This window comes from Phalacrocorax aristotelis, chromosome 3, assembly GCF_949628215.1.
Source record: "Phalacrocorax aristotelis chromosome 3, bGulAri2.1, whole genome shotgun sequence".
NCBI classification, from domain to species: Eukaryota; Metazoa; Chordata; class Aves; order Suliformes; family Phalacrocoracidae; genus Phalacrocorax; species Phalacrocorax aristotelis.
The window spans coordinates 124,268,609-124,285,248 of record NC_134278.1 but is presented as its reverse complement, the minus strand read 5'-3'; the positions used below and the strand labels follow the sequence as shown (position 1 = coordinate 124,285,248).

The 16,640-nt window shown below is 42.1% G+C and overlaps 2 protein-coding genes across 3 annotated transcripts in view; one reads left to right on the top strand and one right to left on the bottom strand.

Annotated features, from left to right (window-relative positions):
• The first annotated feature begins 74 nt into the window (after positions 1-74).
• LGALS8 (galectin 8) lies at positions 75-14,384 on the top strand. 2 transcript variants are annotated; one of them, XM_075089433.1, is made up of 10 exons: positions 89-182; positions 2,220-2,357; positions 6,336-6,424; positions 7,145-7,355; positions 8,000-8,116; positions 9,848-9,904; positions 9,984-10,010; positions 10,465-10,553; positions 12,458-12,623; positions 13,071-14,384. In XM_075089433.1, the coding sequence occupies exons 2-10, from the start codon at positions 2,316-2,318 to the stop codon at positions 13,218-13,220; spliced, it is 948 nt and encodes a 315-aa protein (XP_074945534.1). In that variant the 5' UTR covers positions 89-182; positions 2,220-2,315; the 3' UTR covers positions 13,221-14,384. The 2 variants fall into 2 exon arrangements, with proteins under 2 accessions (XP_074945535.1, XP_074945534.1); XM_075089434.1 differs by lacking the exon at positions 9,848-9,904 and having other exon boundaries at positions 75-182.
• A 1,014-nt stretch (positions 14,385-15,398) lies between these two features.
• HEATR1 (HEAT repeat containing 1) overlaps positions 15,399-16,640 on the bottom strand; it is a 41,389-nt gene continuing 40,147 nt past the window's right edge. The window contains exons 44-45 of the mRNA XM_075089430.1: positions 16,052-16,160; positions 15,399-15,622 (exon numbers count right to left, since the gene is read on the bottom strand). Coding sequence (XP_074945531.1) covers positions 15,534-15,622; positions 16,052-16,160 — 198 coding nt within the window. The 3' untranslated portion in view covers positions 15,399-15,533. The remainder of the gene's footprint in view (positions 15,623-16,051; positions 16,161-16,640) is intronic.

The window sequence follows — 16,640 nt, the reverse complement described above, 5'->3', positions numbered from 1 at the left end:
CGCCCGGGGCACGGCAGCGCCCGCAGCAGCAGGCCGGGCCGGCGGCGGAACCGGGCCCGGCGGCGGGGAGGCCCGGCCGGAAGCCGTTGGGCGGGGCGGGGGCGGGAGGGAGCGATGGCAGCGTCGGGCCGCCGCAGCCCGCCGGTCCCCAGGCGCCGCTAGTCACGGGGGACGTCCCGCAGGTAACGGAGGGGCTTCCCCGCAGCGGGGAGCCGGGGGTGCAGGTGCCTGCCTGCGGGGGAAGGGGCGGCGGCGGGAGGGGCTTCCCGGAGCGCCTTAAGGCTCAAAGGGCCGAGGTTTCCTGGTGAAACCTGCCCTGCGCCCCTTCCAGTGGCCTTGGGCTGAGACCGGGGGGCGGCCGCCGGCGCCCTGGGCTTTAATTGCTTGCAGGTAGCCGGAGAGTATCTCGCCTGTCCTCTTTGCAGAAGTCTTGTTTGCCTTGGTGCAAAATCTAGCTTTCATTATAAAGTCTGACTTGAGTTAGCTTCGTGAAAGGTATTTTCTGCGTGTCATAGAGGAACAGGGTAGGGGCTGTTTGCCTTTCTGTTTTCCTGTTTTTCTGTTGTTGAAACAGTTTTCAGCTGCTCTGCAAAGTGTGAGATAACAGGAAAGAGTATGTATTCTTTCAGATCTGAAAGTAGAGTCAGGAAACCTTAACCTGCAGCGTTGCAGACTTAAGATTTGGTGTAACGTGCACTGACAGTGGTTTGCCTGATAGAAGGTTACAGGAGAACCTTGCAGTTGCGTGCCCATCTCCTGTTTTGTTCAAACAGAGCCTGAATTGCAGCTTTCCCTCATTATCGCGATCTTTTCAATAAAAAAACCCTAATGAACAAACAAAAACCCTCAACTCATCACTTTGCCGTAGTGCCACCTGGTCTGCCAAGACAGACAGTCATTTCTGTTCCAGGATGCTCTTTCAGCAGGATCTAGGTTGCTGTTGTACACTCAGGGAAGTGACCAGCGGGCTGCTGGGCACTGGGTTGTAGCGGTGGGTTTCTTCCTGTTTTTTGGGTCTGCTATTGGACTTTGTAATGCTAAAGGCAGAACTATTATTTCCTTTGATCTTGATTTCCTCCTTTTAAAAATGAAAATAATGAAATTTGCTTGCCTTTGCACATTCCTGCTGTAAATTGGTGGTGTTATCCCATGAGAAGATCAAAGGGGCAAAATGCAGCATAAGCACACTTTGTTCTCTGAATTGCACTCTAGACCCTGGTCTCAAGTAGGAGAATTAATACAACTCTGGTCCAGATGTCCCACAAGATAAGCCAGGTGTTGCAATGGGCTGCTGTATTGTTGAATCATTGCATAAGATTGATCCCAGCGCCCTGTGGAACAGGTTGCAGACACTGGGGTTTTGGTGCTGGAACCCTCACCTTTGATTTTTTTCCCTGTCTGCCTGTCATCACCACACAGTTTGCGTGCTACCTTAAGTTATTTCTCCAGAATGTGCAAGAAATAATTAATTAGTAGTTTCAGTTGGGCCCTGAATTTCGGTCACTGCATGAGAAGCTTTGCTAAAGGAGCTACAGTGTAGCTGGATATACTTAGAATCGGTTATTTCATTTCTTATTAATGCTGTGCATTTAATGCAAGTTTTACATACTCCTGTAGTTATTTATGGAGTTCAGGGATTGTATGTGTTGGAGGAAGGAATATAAAATACACTTTGCTTCGCTGCTATGGCTTTGCCTGGTATCTCTTAGCTTTATGTAAGATAAAACTGGAAGAAGCAAGTTCAGCCCCTAGGGCTTGTCTGCCTTGGGAAATCTGGGGATAGCACAGAAAGCATTAAAGGATACAGAAGTGGTTGGTTTGTTGTCTTGGAAAAATTGCTTTTGCACTGTGTATCTTTTCCCTGTCTGTAGGCAGGGATCAGCTGCAGATGGAGAGTTACTAAGGCCCAGCTGAGATACACGGAGTTACCAGTGTTGCCCTGTACAATGATACTTTTCACATGGGATTGTGTCTCAGTATACACAATCTCATGAAGCTGCTGCTGACATTGTGTACCTGTGTGCACTCTTCCTTGTTAGGGTGGCGCCGTGTTTCTTTAAGCAAGCCTCTAATTTTCATATTTCAAAACTCAGCAAATTTATTGGAAAAGAAAGATATTTGCATCGTTTCTTGTACTGTTTAAAGTATTTCTGTGGAGGTTTTCACTTCACGTAGTGTCACTTTGTTTCTTTCTAATTAAAAGTTTTGGTTTTTTGAAGGGATCCCTCCTTTGGTGCTGCCTGACCAGTGAGTCCTTTAAATACGCCCCAGCAGCGGTCACACAGAACTGACAAACTTGAACTGGAGGAGGGAAGATGATGTCCTTGGATGGACCGCAGAAGACAATCAGTAACCCGGTAACTCCCCCATCACGTCAATTACTTTTCCCTTGGGAAATGGGACTTGTCTGTTTCGCATCAATAGTTAGCACTCGTACTGTTTTGCACAGTGAGGGGTGTTACTGAGAATACTTTGCATTGCTCATGTGTTTGAGGAAGAATGTCACAGGTGACACCAGGAGCCGATGGTGTTTAGAAATTGTGCTGTGAGAAAATGGACACTTAATGCACAGGACTTCCAAAACACGAAGGAATTTCTGTTGGCTTTGGAAGGTAATCCCTTTTCACCCACAGCTTATTGGATGTCTGCCATTTTGCAGAATGTGCTGGACTGAAAGTGAAAATATGATAAGCATTGTTCTCTGTAAACATAATTCTCTGTAAACACGGGTGGTTCCTGATAGCCTTCGTGAAATGGTGGTTGTTTTGTGTTTGTTTTTTTTTTTTTATGGTTCTTGTAACTTCAGTCTGAACAATTAAACTTGGAATCTTCTTTGATAGTTGGTATCTTACCTTACAATAAACCCTGTTTTGTAAGGAAGACTTGAGCTAACACAATTCAGCCATTGCAGAGAGTGGATGTGACAGAATGTTGTTTGCCTAGATTAGCGTCTGGAGACTTTCTCTGAAAAGCTCTAGTATTCTCATGGTCTGTGTCAATGGTCTGAGACTGGCATGTGGCTAAAGGAGTGGGCTGCAGCTGTGCTTTTCATTGTATCTTTCAAAAGGTAGCTCCTTTGAGCCTGCAGGAAATAGTATTTTTAACATTCTGTGCTAGAACTCTCGAAAAACATTAAAGTCTGTAGAGTATCTATGTGGAGCGTACAGTAGCGCAGATCTGCACAGGATTTCCTTATCTATTGCAGCTTTGCACTGATACACACCTGTGCCTTCAGTGACTCTAATTGTTCAGTCCCACTGTTGTTCAGTTTGGGAAGTGGATAGACTTAGGGATGAGGGGGGAATAGCTTCAACCTTCTTCAAAGAACCCAGCTGGGAGAGGAAGGAAAGCTGTGCGGAGATGACCTAGGAGGTAGAAGGACTGAAGTGCAAAAGGAAAAGGAGGATGGAAGCTGGGGAGATGGGGACTTTGGTTGGAGAAGAAGTGTGAAAAGGAGGATTAGGAGGTGTTCAGGACTCTCTCAGGGAGAGAGTTAGAGTTCAGCAAAACTGGATGGCTGCAAGGGGAGTGATGAGTATGATGGGTGACAAGACCAGGCTGGAGAATATAAAGGGGTAAACAAGGGCTTAGGGGTCAAGAGTCTAAAGTGGGAATAAGAGTAAGTATTTGGCTTTGGAATATGGAGGCAGATTTGGGAAAGATTGTGCCCATGATCCCAAGTGAACCTGCAGACAAGGCCATGTGCAACCTGCTCTATCTTTGACCTTGCTTTGAGCAAGGCATTGACACCAGAGGTGTCTTCCAACCTCAGTCCTCCTGTAATTCTGTCGTCTGTGTGATACCACAAGATGAACTTAGTAGGGATGGAGGAGGGCAGGCTATGAAGATTTCACTCTTTCAGTGAATTGTTCCGTGAGCAGCAAAACCTAAGAGCTTCATTATAGGTTTGAGTCTGAGACTTATTTCTTCACTATTGTACTGTTCTGAATCATCCAGAAATGATGACCTTTACCCATCTGGCAAGAAACATTGTCATGCCCCATCTGGTGGGGCAGCCGCCTGCTACCCAGCAAACTGGATCAAAGCTGTGTCATCACAGTCCTTTCCTCTGTAAGACCATAATCTGTCCTCTTGTTTTATGAAAACTGGCAGATATTAGAAAGAACTTGGTCTTCAGGACCTCTCAAACTCAGTTGACATTGACCAGTTGGCTTCACAGGTAATTTTTGGAGGTCTGGAAGAGAGCCAGGATGCTGGTAGATCATGTGATGTCATAAGCATTACTTGTAATAAATGAGGAAAAATTAGTAGAAGAACGTCTTGAAAAGGAGGAAATTACAGGCTCATTCTGTGATGGCAAAACCTCATTAAGTCATTAGTACTGCACCCAGGAAATGCTCTGTTATGGCCTTGCAGATTCCGTGTCTGAACTTCCGAAGAGTTCCCAGGCCAGCCTACTTTTCTCTTAAATAAATGCATCCTTTTGAATGTTTTTTTTTTTTTTTTTGCTACACCTTCTCTTCCAGGGGTAAATAACTTTGATCCGCTAGAGTGGTTAAGTCCCAGCATCCCTGGCCTGTATGTTTCCCTGGTTCATCTTTGGAGGCTGAACCAGTAATTTATTGCTCTACTGCATTACTCAGAGCTCAAGAGCAAGTGTGTTAAAACTAAAACAATCAAGATATGTTCTTATTTATTATTATTGTCCTTATTCTTTGAATAAAAATGAGTCTTTTGTGTACAGCTTGTATATTAAGGAACCAAACCACTACTAGTAAGCAGAGGGTTTTCAGCACATATATTTTTTCACTGTTAACACTGAATTTTACATTTTGGTCCTCCTCTACTGCACCTGCTTAAGACAATAAAAATACACGAGACTTAAAACAGCTTGACCATTTGTGAGCTTATGCTTGAGAAGCAAGTTCTTTAAGTCTGTTTTGCCTGATGTAGAAGACGACTGCAAATCAGGTTTTGTGCAACATGTGGGTAGCTGAGAAGGGAAGTGGAGAGAGGGCAGAAAACGTGTATCTACTGGTAGAAATGATCAATACTGTGGATTTAGACAATTTTTGATGTCATTCTCCCTTCCTTCCGCACAAATTAATGAGAATAGGTGTCAGCAAACACATCCTCTTCTTCATGTCGTCTTGTTTTGTGTGATGAGATATATATATATATATTAAAAAAATAAAAATCTTAACTTGTTCCTATATGGTCCAATATTCCATTCAAGAGTAGTGTTTCCACTCTATTCATTTTTTGTTGTTAAATTACTGGAACTCTTGTTTGCAATTGGTGTTTCATTTCAAAGATGTCCTAAAATCTTATGCACTGTTCCATAGATCAAGGATTTTTTTTTGGAAAACCCCCCAAAAAACAACCTTGACAGAAATTTTTGTCCGTTAACCAGAGCAAATGCAACATTTGCTACCATTTACTTCCTTTTTCAATCCAAAGCATGTGTGATGAGATGCAGACTTATAGCTTTGCTTTCAGATCAGTCTCTTGTGAACTTGCACAGTTTTCTATTAAGGTGCTCCCCTCCCCTCCCTGAAATTCTGGGTGCACCAGCTGACGGTCGGGGTAGGCCTTCTGTCAGCATGGCTGAGCCTTTGCCATAGAGCTGTGCTGGGGTGTTTGGGGCTTTTATTTTAACTGACATGTCCCCTCATGTGGCTTAACAACTCCTATCATGTTGCCATTTCGGTTTGGGATAATGTGCGTGTGTTACCTTTGCCTGCTATTGACGTGGAAGAAAAATTAGGCAGGCTTTGAGCCAGACTGCTTGCTGTAGATACCATAAAGACCAAGACCCTTGAACAGGGCTATTTCAGTGCACCTTGCTGTTCTTAGCTCATTAGGATGAGGTATTTTGTTGTGTTTGTCATGTAGTTTTTACTAAGAAGATGCTCTGTGACATAGTCTCTTCTTTCCCCATCATTGTTTTCCAAAGTGGAACAAGAAGAAGCAAAAAGGCAGCTGCTGTAGTCTGGGGTCAGAAGGGTTGTGGAAGGTGCCTGCTGCTACCAGCAAAGGGCTGATAATAGTCAGTCCTTGGCAATGACCTAATTCGAAGTGAATCCTCTTTATATTCTATTAAAAATGAGGCAATGAAATATTACCACTCTTCATTTGACAGCTAGGAATGGAGGCTGGAAGTTTTAATTTTATCTGAGAAGCTTGGGGTTCATAGGTGAAAATCTGCTGGGTTTTCTTTCCCGTTATGGTGGGTATTTAGTGCTTTTCTACTGTTTCTTTTAAATGAAATGCTAGTTGCGTTTCTTTTAAAACATATCATGGGGGTTTTTGCCTCCATCACAAAATGTTATTTGAATCTTTCTGTTCTTTTTTTTTTCTTCTTCTTCTTCTAGGTCATTCCATATGTTGGGACAATATTTGGTGGCCTTGCTCCTGGGGAGCTGATTGTGATACATGGGACTGTTCCTGATGATGCAGACAGGTAGTGGCTACAGTGTCACTTGTTGCAGTATCATCATATGAACAAGAACATAATGGATAAAATGTTTCCAGGGGTCCTACTTATGATGGCACACAAAGGCTTGATCTAAACCTTCGCAATAGCATCAGAGTGAATACAGGCCTAAGTGGTTAATGAAAGCTTTGTGATGAGAAATGGAGGATGAACTGATATTTTGCTCTCTGTTGATCCTCTCTCCTCCCTTTTTGCTTTGCCTGCTTTGGGAATTTTTTCCGTCATAGTATATGTCTGCTTGTCTGAAGAGGTTATCTGAGGCTAACAAAATTGATAACAAATGTGTTATGTGAAGATATTAACTTAAGCCGGGATAAGGAGGTATAAACTAGTGCATATGCTCAGAATGGGGGTTCTGTTCCCTGACTTTGCCCAAGGTTCGTTTGCTTATTCTACTGAAGATGATGGGAGGGAACATGGTGAATACAGTAAATTAGGAGCTTACATGATATGAATGATGACCATTAAATAAATACCTAAATATTTTAATTCATTGCAATAAATCATGGGAGAACCTTTTGCAAATGTGTAGGAGTTGGACACATGTATTTTTTTTTTCCTTATCCAACAACACTCAATGCGTCTGCCTGTTCTGAGGCTCCACAATAAAACACAAGTGTATCGAACTTAGAGGTGATTTCCTGACAGATAAAGCTGAATGTGGTTTGTCTTATTCTTTTTGATTAGGTTCCAGGTGGATTTACAGTGTGGCAGTAGCATAAAGCCTCGAGCTGATGTGGCGTTTCATTTCAACCCCCGCTTCAAAAGATCTGGCTGCATTGTTTGCAACACACTGGAGAGGGAAAAATGGGGCTGGGAGGAGATCACTTATGAGATGCCCTTTGAAAAAGGGAAGTTATTTGAGATTGCCATCATGATTTTAAAGGATAAATTTCAGGTGAGTCTGGGTCAATTCTTTATCCGTAGCCAGTTGTCAGGCCAGTAAAAGAGAGGTATTATGTATATTTAAAATAAAGCGTTTGGTTTCTCTCTTACCTAGGTACAGTCTAACTACATGAAAGTTTAGAAGATTTTCTTTTAAGAGGTGCTAAGTTAATCTGACCTTTAATTTTGTATTGTTTCCCTCTAAGTTGGATGAGTAGGCAGGTAACTTCCTGCCATGGCTAATGGCTACTCCACCCTTCCTTCTTAGGTGCTAAGGGATGACTTTAGGATAAACCTGTTTTGTGACTAGTGTAGGACAGTCGTCTTGGAGGACACGTGAGGTATACTTGTCTTGCTCTGTTAGACTGCAATGACAGATTCTATTAGATTGGTAATACCACATAGGTAAATGATCAGGTGATAGAAACAAAAGGTGTGAAATGCAAATATTAGCGTAGGCAAATGGATCTCCCTCGTAGTGATGAAAAGAGAGACTGAATCAAAGATGAGCTGAACTCAATTTCTCTGAAATTTCTAGGATGCTCCTGCTTCTGTACCAAACTGGTTTAAAACAGAGATACATGCATACAATTTGATACATGGCTGGTGTAATGTACGTTTAATACAGTTTTCCTGTTTTGTTCCCTGTCTCTTCAGGTGGCTGTAAACAAGAAGCACTTGCTGCTCTACAACCACAGAATTAGCCTTGAAAGAATAGATACTATTGGAATATATGGCAAAGTGCAGATCAAAACTATAGATTTTGTTTCTAAAGTAAGTTATGTAGACAGCTGACTTGTTCGATTCCTTTTCTCTGTCCTGCTAAACTACAGAGTATGATTTATGGTGGAAAGGAAGTAAAGAAAAGTAGGTACACAGTCTAACATCAGTAACAAAGTTTTTTCCGCATTTCAACGTGTGAGTCTCATGTGAGGATCTCTGTCTTCCCATTTTAGTCTTGAAGTTAGGGACAAAAGGGTGACAAAGTTTACAGCTTACAAAGTTAACAGGACAGATGGTATAAGAATTGATTGGATACTGGATCTAGGAATGGATTAGACTTTTCACATATTGCAGGAGCTCCAAAATGAACTCTCAGTATTCGGTGCTTCTGAGTGACAAGTTCAGCCAAGGCTGTAACTTGTTGCTTGGCTTCCAAATGCCAAGTTCAGCCACAGCTGGAACTGCTTGGGCACATAACCCTGTTTTTCCTGCTAAAATGACTGAATTGTTGAGTGAAGTGATAAGTAGGAGTGTATGTTTCTTTCTGGGGGGTGAGAAGAGGCATCCTTTCTCAAACATTTTGTGGCTCAACTTGCACTTGGACCAAATTGCAGTGAATTTGAAGTGAAGGCAACACTGTGCTTCCTCTCAGCTGCCAGCTCTGCTAGAGAAAGTAAACCAACAGGGAGGAGTAGAACAACATTCTCTTCTGTGCAGAGAGAGAGATCCTTCTGCTCTGGAAGGGTGAGATACAGCAGAAATAGAAGGTGATAAATTCCAGGGAGATACAGAAGGTGAATGCCTTTTCCCTTTCTTCCTGCCCCTCACTAAGGCAGCCTACCTACTCCTGTGTAGTATTCTGGGTCTCTTCTGCTCCAGCCTCACTACACTGCGGGCAAAGCTTGAGTCTCTTGCTGCCAAACGTCAGGTCTAACTCAGGTCAGCAGACAAATAACTGTGTTGATAGAAGGTGGAGATGTGGGCCTGAACGAAATGGGGTCTAAGCTTTAAAGGTGTGTCTACTCCCTGATCACTTGCAAAGGCTATGTACAGACTCTTAGGCGCCCCATTGCTAGGCCTTGGGCATACTGCCAGAATAATGTTACTTCAAAGCTGTTTGAGTCCTGGTCTTGGAAGACTGACCCTGACAAGAGCATGTGGGCAAGCAGGTGCTGTAGGTTGGTTTCTGTCTCAAGCACAGAACAAAACAGAGTTGCTTTAGTCTGTGGTTGCTGATGCTGTATCCTTGGGGGAAGAAAGGAGAAGGGCTATTGTTTTGTTTTTCCTTCTGGTGTACTCTCCTGAGGAGGAAGAGGGAGGCTTGTATTGAAATAAGCAAGCTGAAGACACAGTCTGCCAGGGCTAGGCTGGAACTGTCTCTGCATGGCCATGTTGCTCATCTGCCCTTCCCATGGGAAGGGACAGGGATGCAGGGGGCTGCTTAGAATCCCAAGGCCCTCTGCATGGACCTGCCCTGCTGGTATTCCTACCGCAGTGAGGAAAGCTCAGTGGGCACCCTCAGGTGCTAAGGGGTTAACAGTGCTCTGACTGTTAAATAAAGGTTCAAACTGTTATGAAGTGGTCTTTAGAAATCTCGATTTGGCTTCAGCAATTGATCTTCAGGACTTTTCCTTGGTTGGTAGGGGTTTGGCTATCTTTCTTCACCATAGCCCTAGATTTCCACCCTTCAAAGCAGCTCAGATCCTTACATGGTTCTAAACCAACTTTATGTTAAAGTTCTATGATGTTAGCAGTGACATCTAAATATCTCTCTCTCTGCAGTCTTTACAAGGCTCTCAGCTATCATCTCTAGGAATAACAAAGATAAACACAGAAAATGTACGTATGTTTGTTAAAGGCTGGATGAATCTCCCTGTTGCCTGATAAGCTAGTTAATGTTGTTTGTTTTCTCTTGTAGGGGGAAATGCCAGATGGTTCACAAATTGTAAGTGTCTCGTGTAGACTCATGGCAAATGTGAAGAGTAAAAAAAAGCAGAATAAAACCATCTCAGTTATTAATGGAAAAACATGCACAGAACAAGGGAATCAAGAATCTACTGGGAGATGATTATCAGTGAGGTTTTGTAGAGAGCAATCCTCTTTGGGCTTACTTCCCTCCCCACCTTCCGCCATTAGTGGTGACAGAAGTAGTGTTAAATAATGTTTATTTGGAACCCAAGGTGGTAGTCTAAAGAAAAACCCAACACATTGATACATTTATCTCGGTGTAACTTTGCTGCTATAGTATTAGTATCCCAGAATATGTTGGTAGGAACAGATTTAGCTGTAAGTGCAGATTCACAATTGTAGGCCAAATTTCTTCCTGCTGTAGTAAAGCTCAGCTTGTATATTGAAAACGTAAGTCACAGTCAAAATTTTTACTGGTGGTATATTTCCAGGAAGTTCCTTCCGTTGTGAAACTTGATACGGCACTTCGTCCAGGATGCACGGTTGCCATTAAAGGAGAAGTAAACAAAAACTCAAAGAAGTAAGTGTTACTGATTTTTTTCCTGCTATTTAACTGGGCTACTCTTGAGAATGAGTAGGCTTTTCCATTGCCTCAGTATATTCTTACTCACTTGCAACTTTGCATCTGGAATCGTGTGAAACTACAGTGCAGTTTTCTCAGGAACCTGCAGGATACCGCTTTAGAGAGGGCTTAAAAGAGCAGCTCCGTTGTGAAAAGTGAACGTAAAACCTGAGTGTCTTACCTGCTAAATCTGCATCATTCATGAGATGGTGGAAACCCTGAACAGACACACTGTGCCAGGCATGTGAGCACACGTATTGTACAGAGACAGCTTTTATTCTGAAGAGATCCAAGAGTAAGGGAACTGGCAGAAGTAGATGGAAAAAGAGTGAGTTACATGAGCTGCTGGTGTGCTGAGATGCTGCATGTTACGTTTCTATGAGTACTTCTCAGATGGCCTTTTTGGGACTCTATAAGTATGAAGATGCTTAACTGACAACAACTGAGTGGTTTAAGCTGGTAGGAGAGTATGAACTATGATTAGGAACAACGGGTTGCAAAGACGACCTTTTCCCCACATGTTTTAAAGGCGGGGCGGGGGGAAGGGCAGTGCAACACGGTCAAGATGGAGCTAAGGAAGTGTCTGTGCTTCAGCATGCCCTTTGCTTGAGTGTTTTTGGCTCTGCAGAAATATGCCTAAAAATGAAACAATTTTGATTATGAATCAAGTGATGAGAAGCATGCTTTTTACACTGTGTGTACTACTCCTCCTTCAGAACACATGTCTTCCCTGCAGCTGAGCAGCACTCAGAGTTCATATTAATACTGGAACCCAAGGTCTAGCAATCTCATTAACAAAGTTTGAATGGACTTTCAATTGGACAGGATAATTAATACTTAGTAGCATTTGTATTCCTTCTTTTGGCTTGAAAAGCTATTAGCACATTTCAAGTGCTGAATGTACCACTTAAAAGCGTTAAGAGGTTTTTGGGTGTTCAAGTGGTGCAGGTTGTCTGTTCTCTGTGTTTGTGTTTTTAAACATACAGATTTTTATAGTTTATAAGTTATTTAATGTCTTTCAGTTCACACAGTCATAGATGTTTCTTTTTCTCAGTGAAGAAGAGAACTTCACAGCTTGGAAGTGTGGCTGTTGCTATATTTTGTATCTGGACTAGGCAATTCTAGGCTTCTCAAAGGAGGGAAATAACCTAACAGCTGGAGCTAATTTGGGGGAAGGAATATTTCTTCCTCAAATGCAGTGAAGTCTTTGCCACAGGTTGAAGCATTCATTTGAATTTGGATGACTCTTCACTCTTCTCCAGAGCTCCCCTTTAGGAACGATGTGTTGTGGACACGTCTGAGATTGCGGAGTATTCATTCAGCTTGGGCAGAGCTACTCTGCCTAAAAATTAATGGTTTGAATGCCTGATGTTCCAGCAGTCTTAAATGTACAGGGAGAGTCATCAAACTTTTCATTAGAGTCTAGCCAGTTTGTTGGCAGAAATAATATAATGTCTTTAGGTAAAAGAAAGCCTCCCGCTCTTCACTGCCCAAGTTAAGAGAAAGGGATGGTGTGGAGCAAGTAGCACCATACGTTTCTGTGAGAACGCTGCTCCCTAGTCCTGTTGGGGAGCAGCACTTGGGCCACTTGACTCAATACCTCATTGCTGAGACATGAACAGAAAGCTGTGAGTGATGAAGCAGATCTAACAGGGTCATGTCCTACATTTGCTGCCTCAAGCAAAGGTTTCTGAGCAAAGGAGACAAATGCACGTTAACTGCCTGCTTGGTTCTTCAGGGGAATCACGGCCCCGGCTCCGGAACAGTTCTGAGTGTTGGCTAAGGGCTCAGTAAATAGCATGGACTACTGCATCGTGTTTATAAACCCTTGGTATAATGAACTTTTAAAAAATATCTTCCAGCTTTGCAATAAATCTGAAACCAAGTGACTCAAAGGACATTGCATTACATCTGAATCCCCGAGTGAAAAATAAAGTTCTTGTAAGAAACTCATACCTTCATGACAGCTGGGGAGAAGAAGAAAAGGAAGTTGCCAACTTCCCTTTCAGTCCAGGGATGTACTTTGAGGTAAGATTAACTGAAACATAGCATCAAACTGGTAATGCTGCCAAGATGATTAGCAGTGGTGGTTAAATGTCATGTCACAAATACAGATTTAAATAAAACTGCCATTCCTGCATTTCAGTGTTTCTGGAATGTTTAGGATTAAATGGGACCATAGGGAGCAGAGATTTGACTTGGTTGTAATGACAGTTTTATTTTTAAGTAGTTACAAGAATTCGGTCTGTGCTCAGAATGAATTTTCATTGAACTGACTCAATGATCCTTATGGGTCCCTTCCAACTTGAGTTATTCTACGATTCTATGAAATTTATTGAAGTTTCACTTTTTAAAATGTTTTGCACAAAACACACTTTGGAACAGGAGCAGGGCTTGCACAAGTCTAGGCTAGATCATGTTGTTTTTCATATCTTACTCGAGTTTAAAACTTAACCTCTTCTTCTTGCTTTTCAGCTGATTATTTTCTGTGAGGCCCACCAGTTCAAAGTTGCTGTCAATGGTGTTCACATTCTGGAGTACAAGCATCGTTTTAAACAACTTGAAAAGATCAACGTAGTGGAAGTCACAGGAGATGTTCAGTTGTTAGAAGTGAAGAGCTGGTAGTTCTTTTCAGTCAGTACTAAAAGAATTTAACCTCTTCTAATGACAGTGCTTCCTTGTCAGGTACAAACAGGTGCTGATTCATGCTGAGCCTGCCTTTATCTATCTAGGCTTCTGTGTCTGCCTCTCTGACTTAGGTGAGTACCAGAACTGCTAACTGCAAGATGAAATTCTCCTCTAGTTTACAGTATCCTGGCAAGCTAAATAGGTGTTTGCTCAGATAAGTCTCCTGTATTACTGAACCTAGCAATATGAAAATGCTGCATCATCCTGTGTCTAACAACTGCACGTGGTATGTTTAAGTTAAACTACTACTTGGCATTCCTTGATAGCATACATTCAGTATTGTGAAGTAGAAACGAGACTTAAATAGGAGCTGAAGATACAGTTATCCATTCCAAAAGGGACACTGATAATTTATTTAAAATAGAATTATGAAATATACTCTTCTGCTTCTTAGTTTATATTAGCAACTGTAACCTTTTTACTGAGGCTGGATTAAGCAAGCAGTTGACCCACTGGTTCTAGCAAAAGGCAAGGAGGAATTTCATCTTACTTTTTAGCCTGCTGCTGCAGGCTGTCAGGCTAACCTCTGACACTCATGGTTATAGCACCTCCTGCTTATAAGTGGCCTAAATCAAACACGCAGCAGCATTTCTAGCGTTTAGTTTTCTGAAGCGAAACAAATGAAATTTAGCTGGTTCCAATTGTGTGAACTTTTGAAAGCTCATTTGTTCTGAAATGGCTCCTAACTGAGTTGAGATTGCTCAGGGGCTGAAGTAGATGTTCGTGTTTTTCATCTTTTAAAAATGTGTGACCCCAGGTACTCCAGGCAGGGTTTCAGCTGAGCCTTGGATACTCATCAGTGGCATAGAGAATGAATCCTTTTCCAGTCTTGTATTAAAATACTGTCTACCTGAAACAAGCTGTTACTATTCGATCTGTTTTCCATACAAATGTCAGTCTTAATTTTTATACTTTTAAAAATAAGTTGCTACTGGCTGTCAATACGTGCCTGAGGGATGCTCCTATTTATCTTAACAGCTGCTAAAAGAGTGAAGCTATCTCAAAAATCAGATGTAAACTAAAAGACTGTTTAAATGACCAGATTTAATGTATAAAAAACATAAATAAAAACACTTGCAAACTCTGCTTTTCTCCAAGGTAGCCAAGTAGCCATGATCCCTTTTTGGTCTATGTTTGGCTTATTATCTTACCGGTATCGCCAAGGCGGCACAGTGATCCCGCTTGGAGGACCATTTCCACATCAAGGAGTAAGCAATTCCCAAACCAGTTAACCCCAGTAGGCCTAGGCCTCTGCGGTGCTGGTGTGGCCTTCAGGACAGCGTTGTGCTGTACATACCCCTGGCTGCAGGATAAGCTTAGCTGGCTGATTGTAACCGAGGAGCTGGTGGGCAGCTCCCCCTCAGTCGTGGCAGTTACACCACTTGCGTGCCCATGCCTTTTTCTAAGGGTTCAGCAGGAAGCTCTCACGTGAACATCTTTTTCATTTGACGACAGACACGATTAGTCGTTGTTGTCTTAAGTCAGAAAGGGTAACCTTTCTGCAGATGAGATCTGCATGGCAACAGAGGCCCATTCCCAGCACCCCATCAGACATAAGATTTTCCTCTTCATAGAGTTAGCTCTAACCAGTTGTATTTTAAACCATACTTTACAGAGGCTGAGTGCCTTTCTTACTAGCAGTGTAATGACCAGCATCTCCTGGGGCAAAATAGATGGTGAGTTTTGTTGTAAATTCATTAACATAGCAAGCAATTTATTCCTGAGCTTTAGGTGAATAAGAAGCTAATCGGTAGCAGTCTTTAAAGACTAGAAACCAGCTTTAGCTCCTGTATGAATCCTAGTTTCTTGTAACTTCCTTTCAGTATCTTCAGTGGGTTTATCTTTTACTTAGCTAAAAATGATAAAAAACCAGATTCTCAGGATTGCCATGCATGGGTCTAGTGAGTACCAGGCTTTCATTGTAGCATGACAGCCCCTCCACAGGGGACAGTAACTGCACAACCCCAGCACCATGGAATTCAGTGAGTCTCTCCTGGTGTTGCTCTGCACCCAGCTATCAGAATTTGCTTAGAGCTTGCTCCAATTTCCCATTGTTAAAAGAGCAGCTAAGGAAAAGTCATACACAAAGTCCCCAGACCATCTAGAAACGATAAAGCCAGATTCTTACAACATTTTATTAAAAAGTTAAGATCTTAGCTCTGATAGAAATTAGTATGATGGTTTGCCTTAACACCTGCATGTGTGAAGATAACACGATTCAGACAAAATTTGATAACAAAGGGGATGAACTTAGAAGTAGCTTTGGAGTGGTTCTCCCAAAATGACTTCCAGTTGTTGAATTGTCTTCTGACACTGCTGTTCCACTTCTTCACATTCATCTAGAAAAAGAAATGAAGCAGGAATTAAGTAGAATAGTGATTACAAAGCTACCCTAGGAACGCTTCATCACTCATCAATTTTAGAACTGTCTTAAAACACCAGGTAAGAAATAATTAGTTGAAAATATTTTGGCACTGACTCAGGACTTGGGCAAATCATTTCTGCTGTAACATTGATCTAAAACACGTACCTGGGGAGATGTGCACAGGCTATAACACTGAAGAAACTACCGTAATTTAACTGAACAGTAGGAGTGTGTTGGATATAATCCCTTTCAGTTTGCATCCTGCACAGTTTAAGCTACCATATACCAATTAATAAGATCTATAGCAATCATCCTGTCTGCATCTTTGAAATGAGTGGCCCTTACTCTTTTTCTGGTTATAGGCCAGTTGTCTGCCTTCGCCAATGCCACTTTAGAACTTTACCTTCCATAAGCTCAGCTAAGAATGGAATAGATTCTGGTAGCAGGACCAGGTAGTTCTCCTTCAGTTTCTGTGCAACTTCTACCAAAGCAAGCAGAGCAGCAAATCGGACCTAAAACAAAACAATAATCTTTTTAAGGAAACAAATATTACAGTATAGTTCCCTGTTTTTCTCTCCCTACCTTCTTTCCATATAAGTTTGTAAACTAGCTTTCCCTACTGAATGGATCTAGTTTTAAACTAATTTAAATCTCAGCCTCTGGGTTAAGATAATATCAGAGGAGAAGTAGGTTGCAAGAAGCAGGTATGTTCTGGAAGTTATTTGATATAATGGTCTTTATCTTTCTGTTACAATGCCACGCTGTTCCACTGTATCAGAAGGACTTGGCTCAGTACAATGAAAGACCAAGTATGCCCCTTGAATACATATCACCTGTCAAATAGCAGAGCCTTGACAAAACTATTTAGTAAACAGGTCTGAAGGTTGATAAATAACTGTCTTCCACTTCCCCCTCTAAATTGCCCCATTCTTCATACACAAACAGGTTAGCTCTATTTCCAACAGCTACTAAATCTTTAAAAAACGCAAACC

Excerpts from the sequence above, each read along its gene's own strand:
- LGALS8 (XM_075089433.1), top strand. The coding sequence starts at position 2,316 with ATGATGTCCTTGGATGGACCGCAGAAGACAATCAGTAACCCG. Across the intron at positions 2,358-6,335 it reads AGAAGACAATCAGTAACCCG|GTCATTCCATATGTTGGGAC; the intron begins GTAACTCCCCCA and ends TTCTTCTTCTAG. Across the intron at positions 12,624-13,070 it reads GTCCAGGGATGTACTTTGAG|CTGATTATTTTCTGTGAGGC; the intron begins GTAAGATTAACT and ends CTTGCTTTTCAG.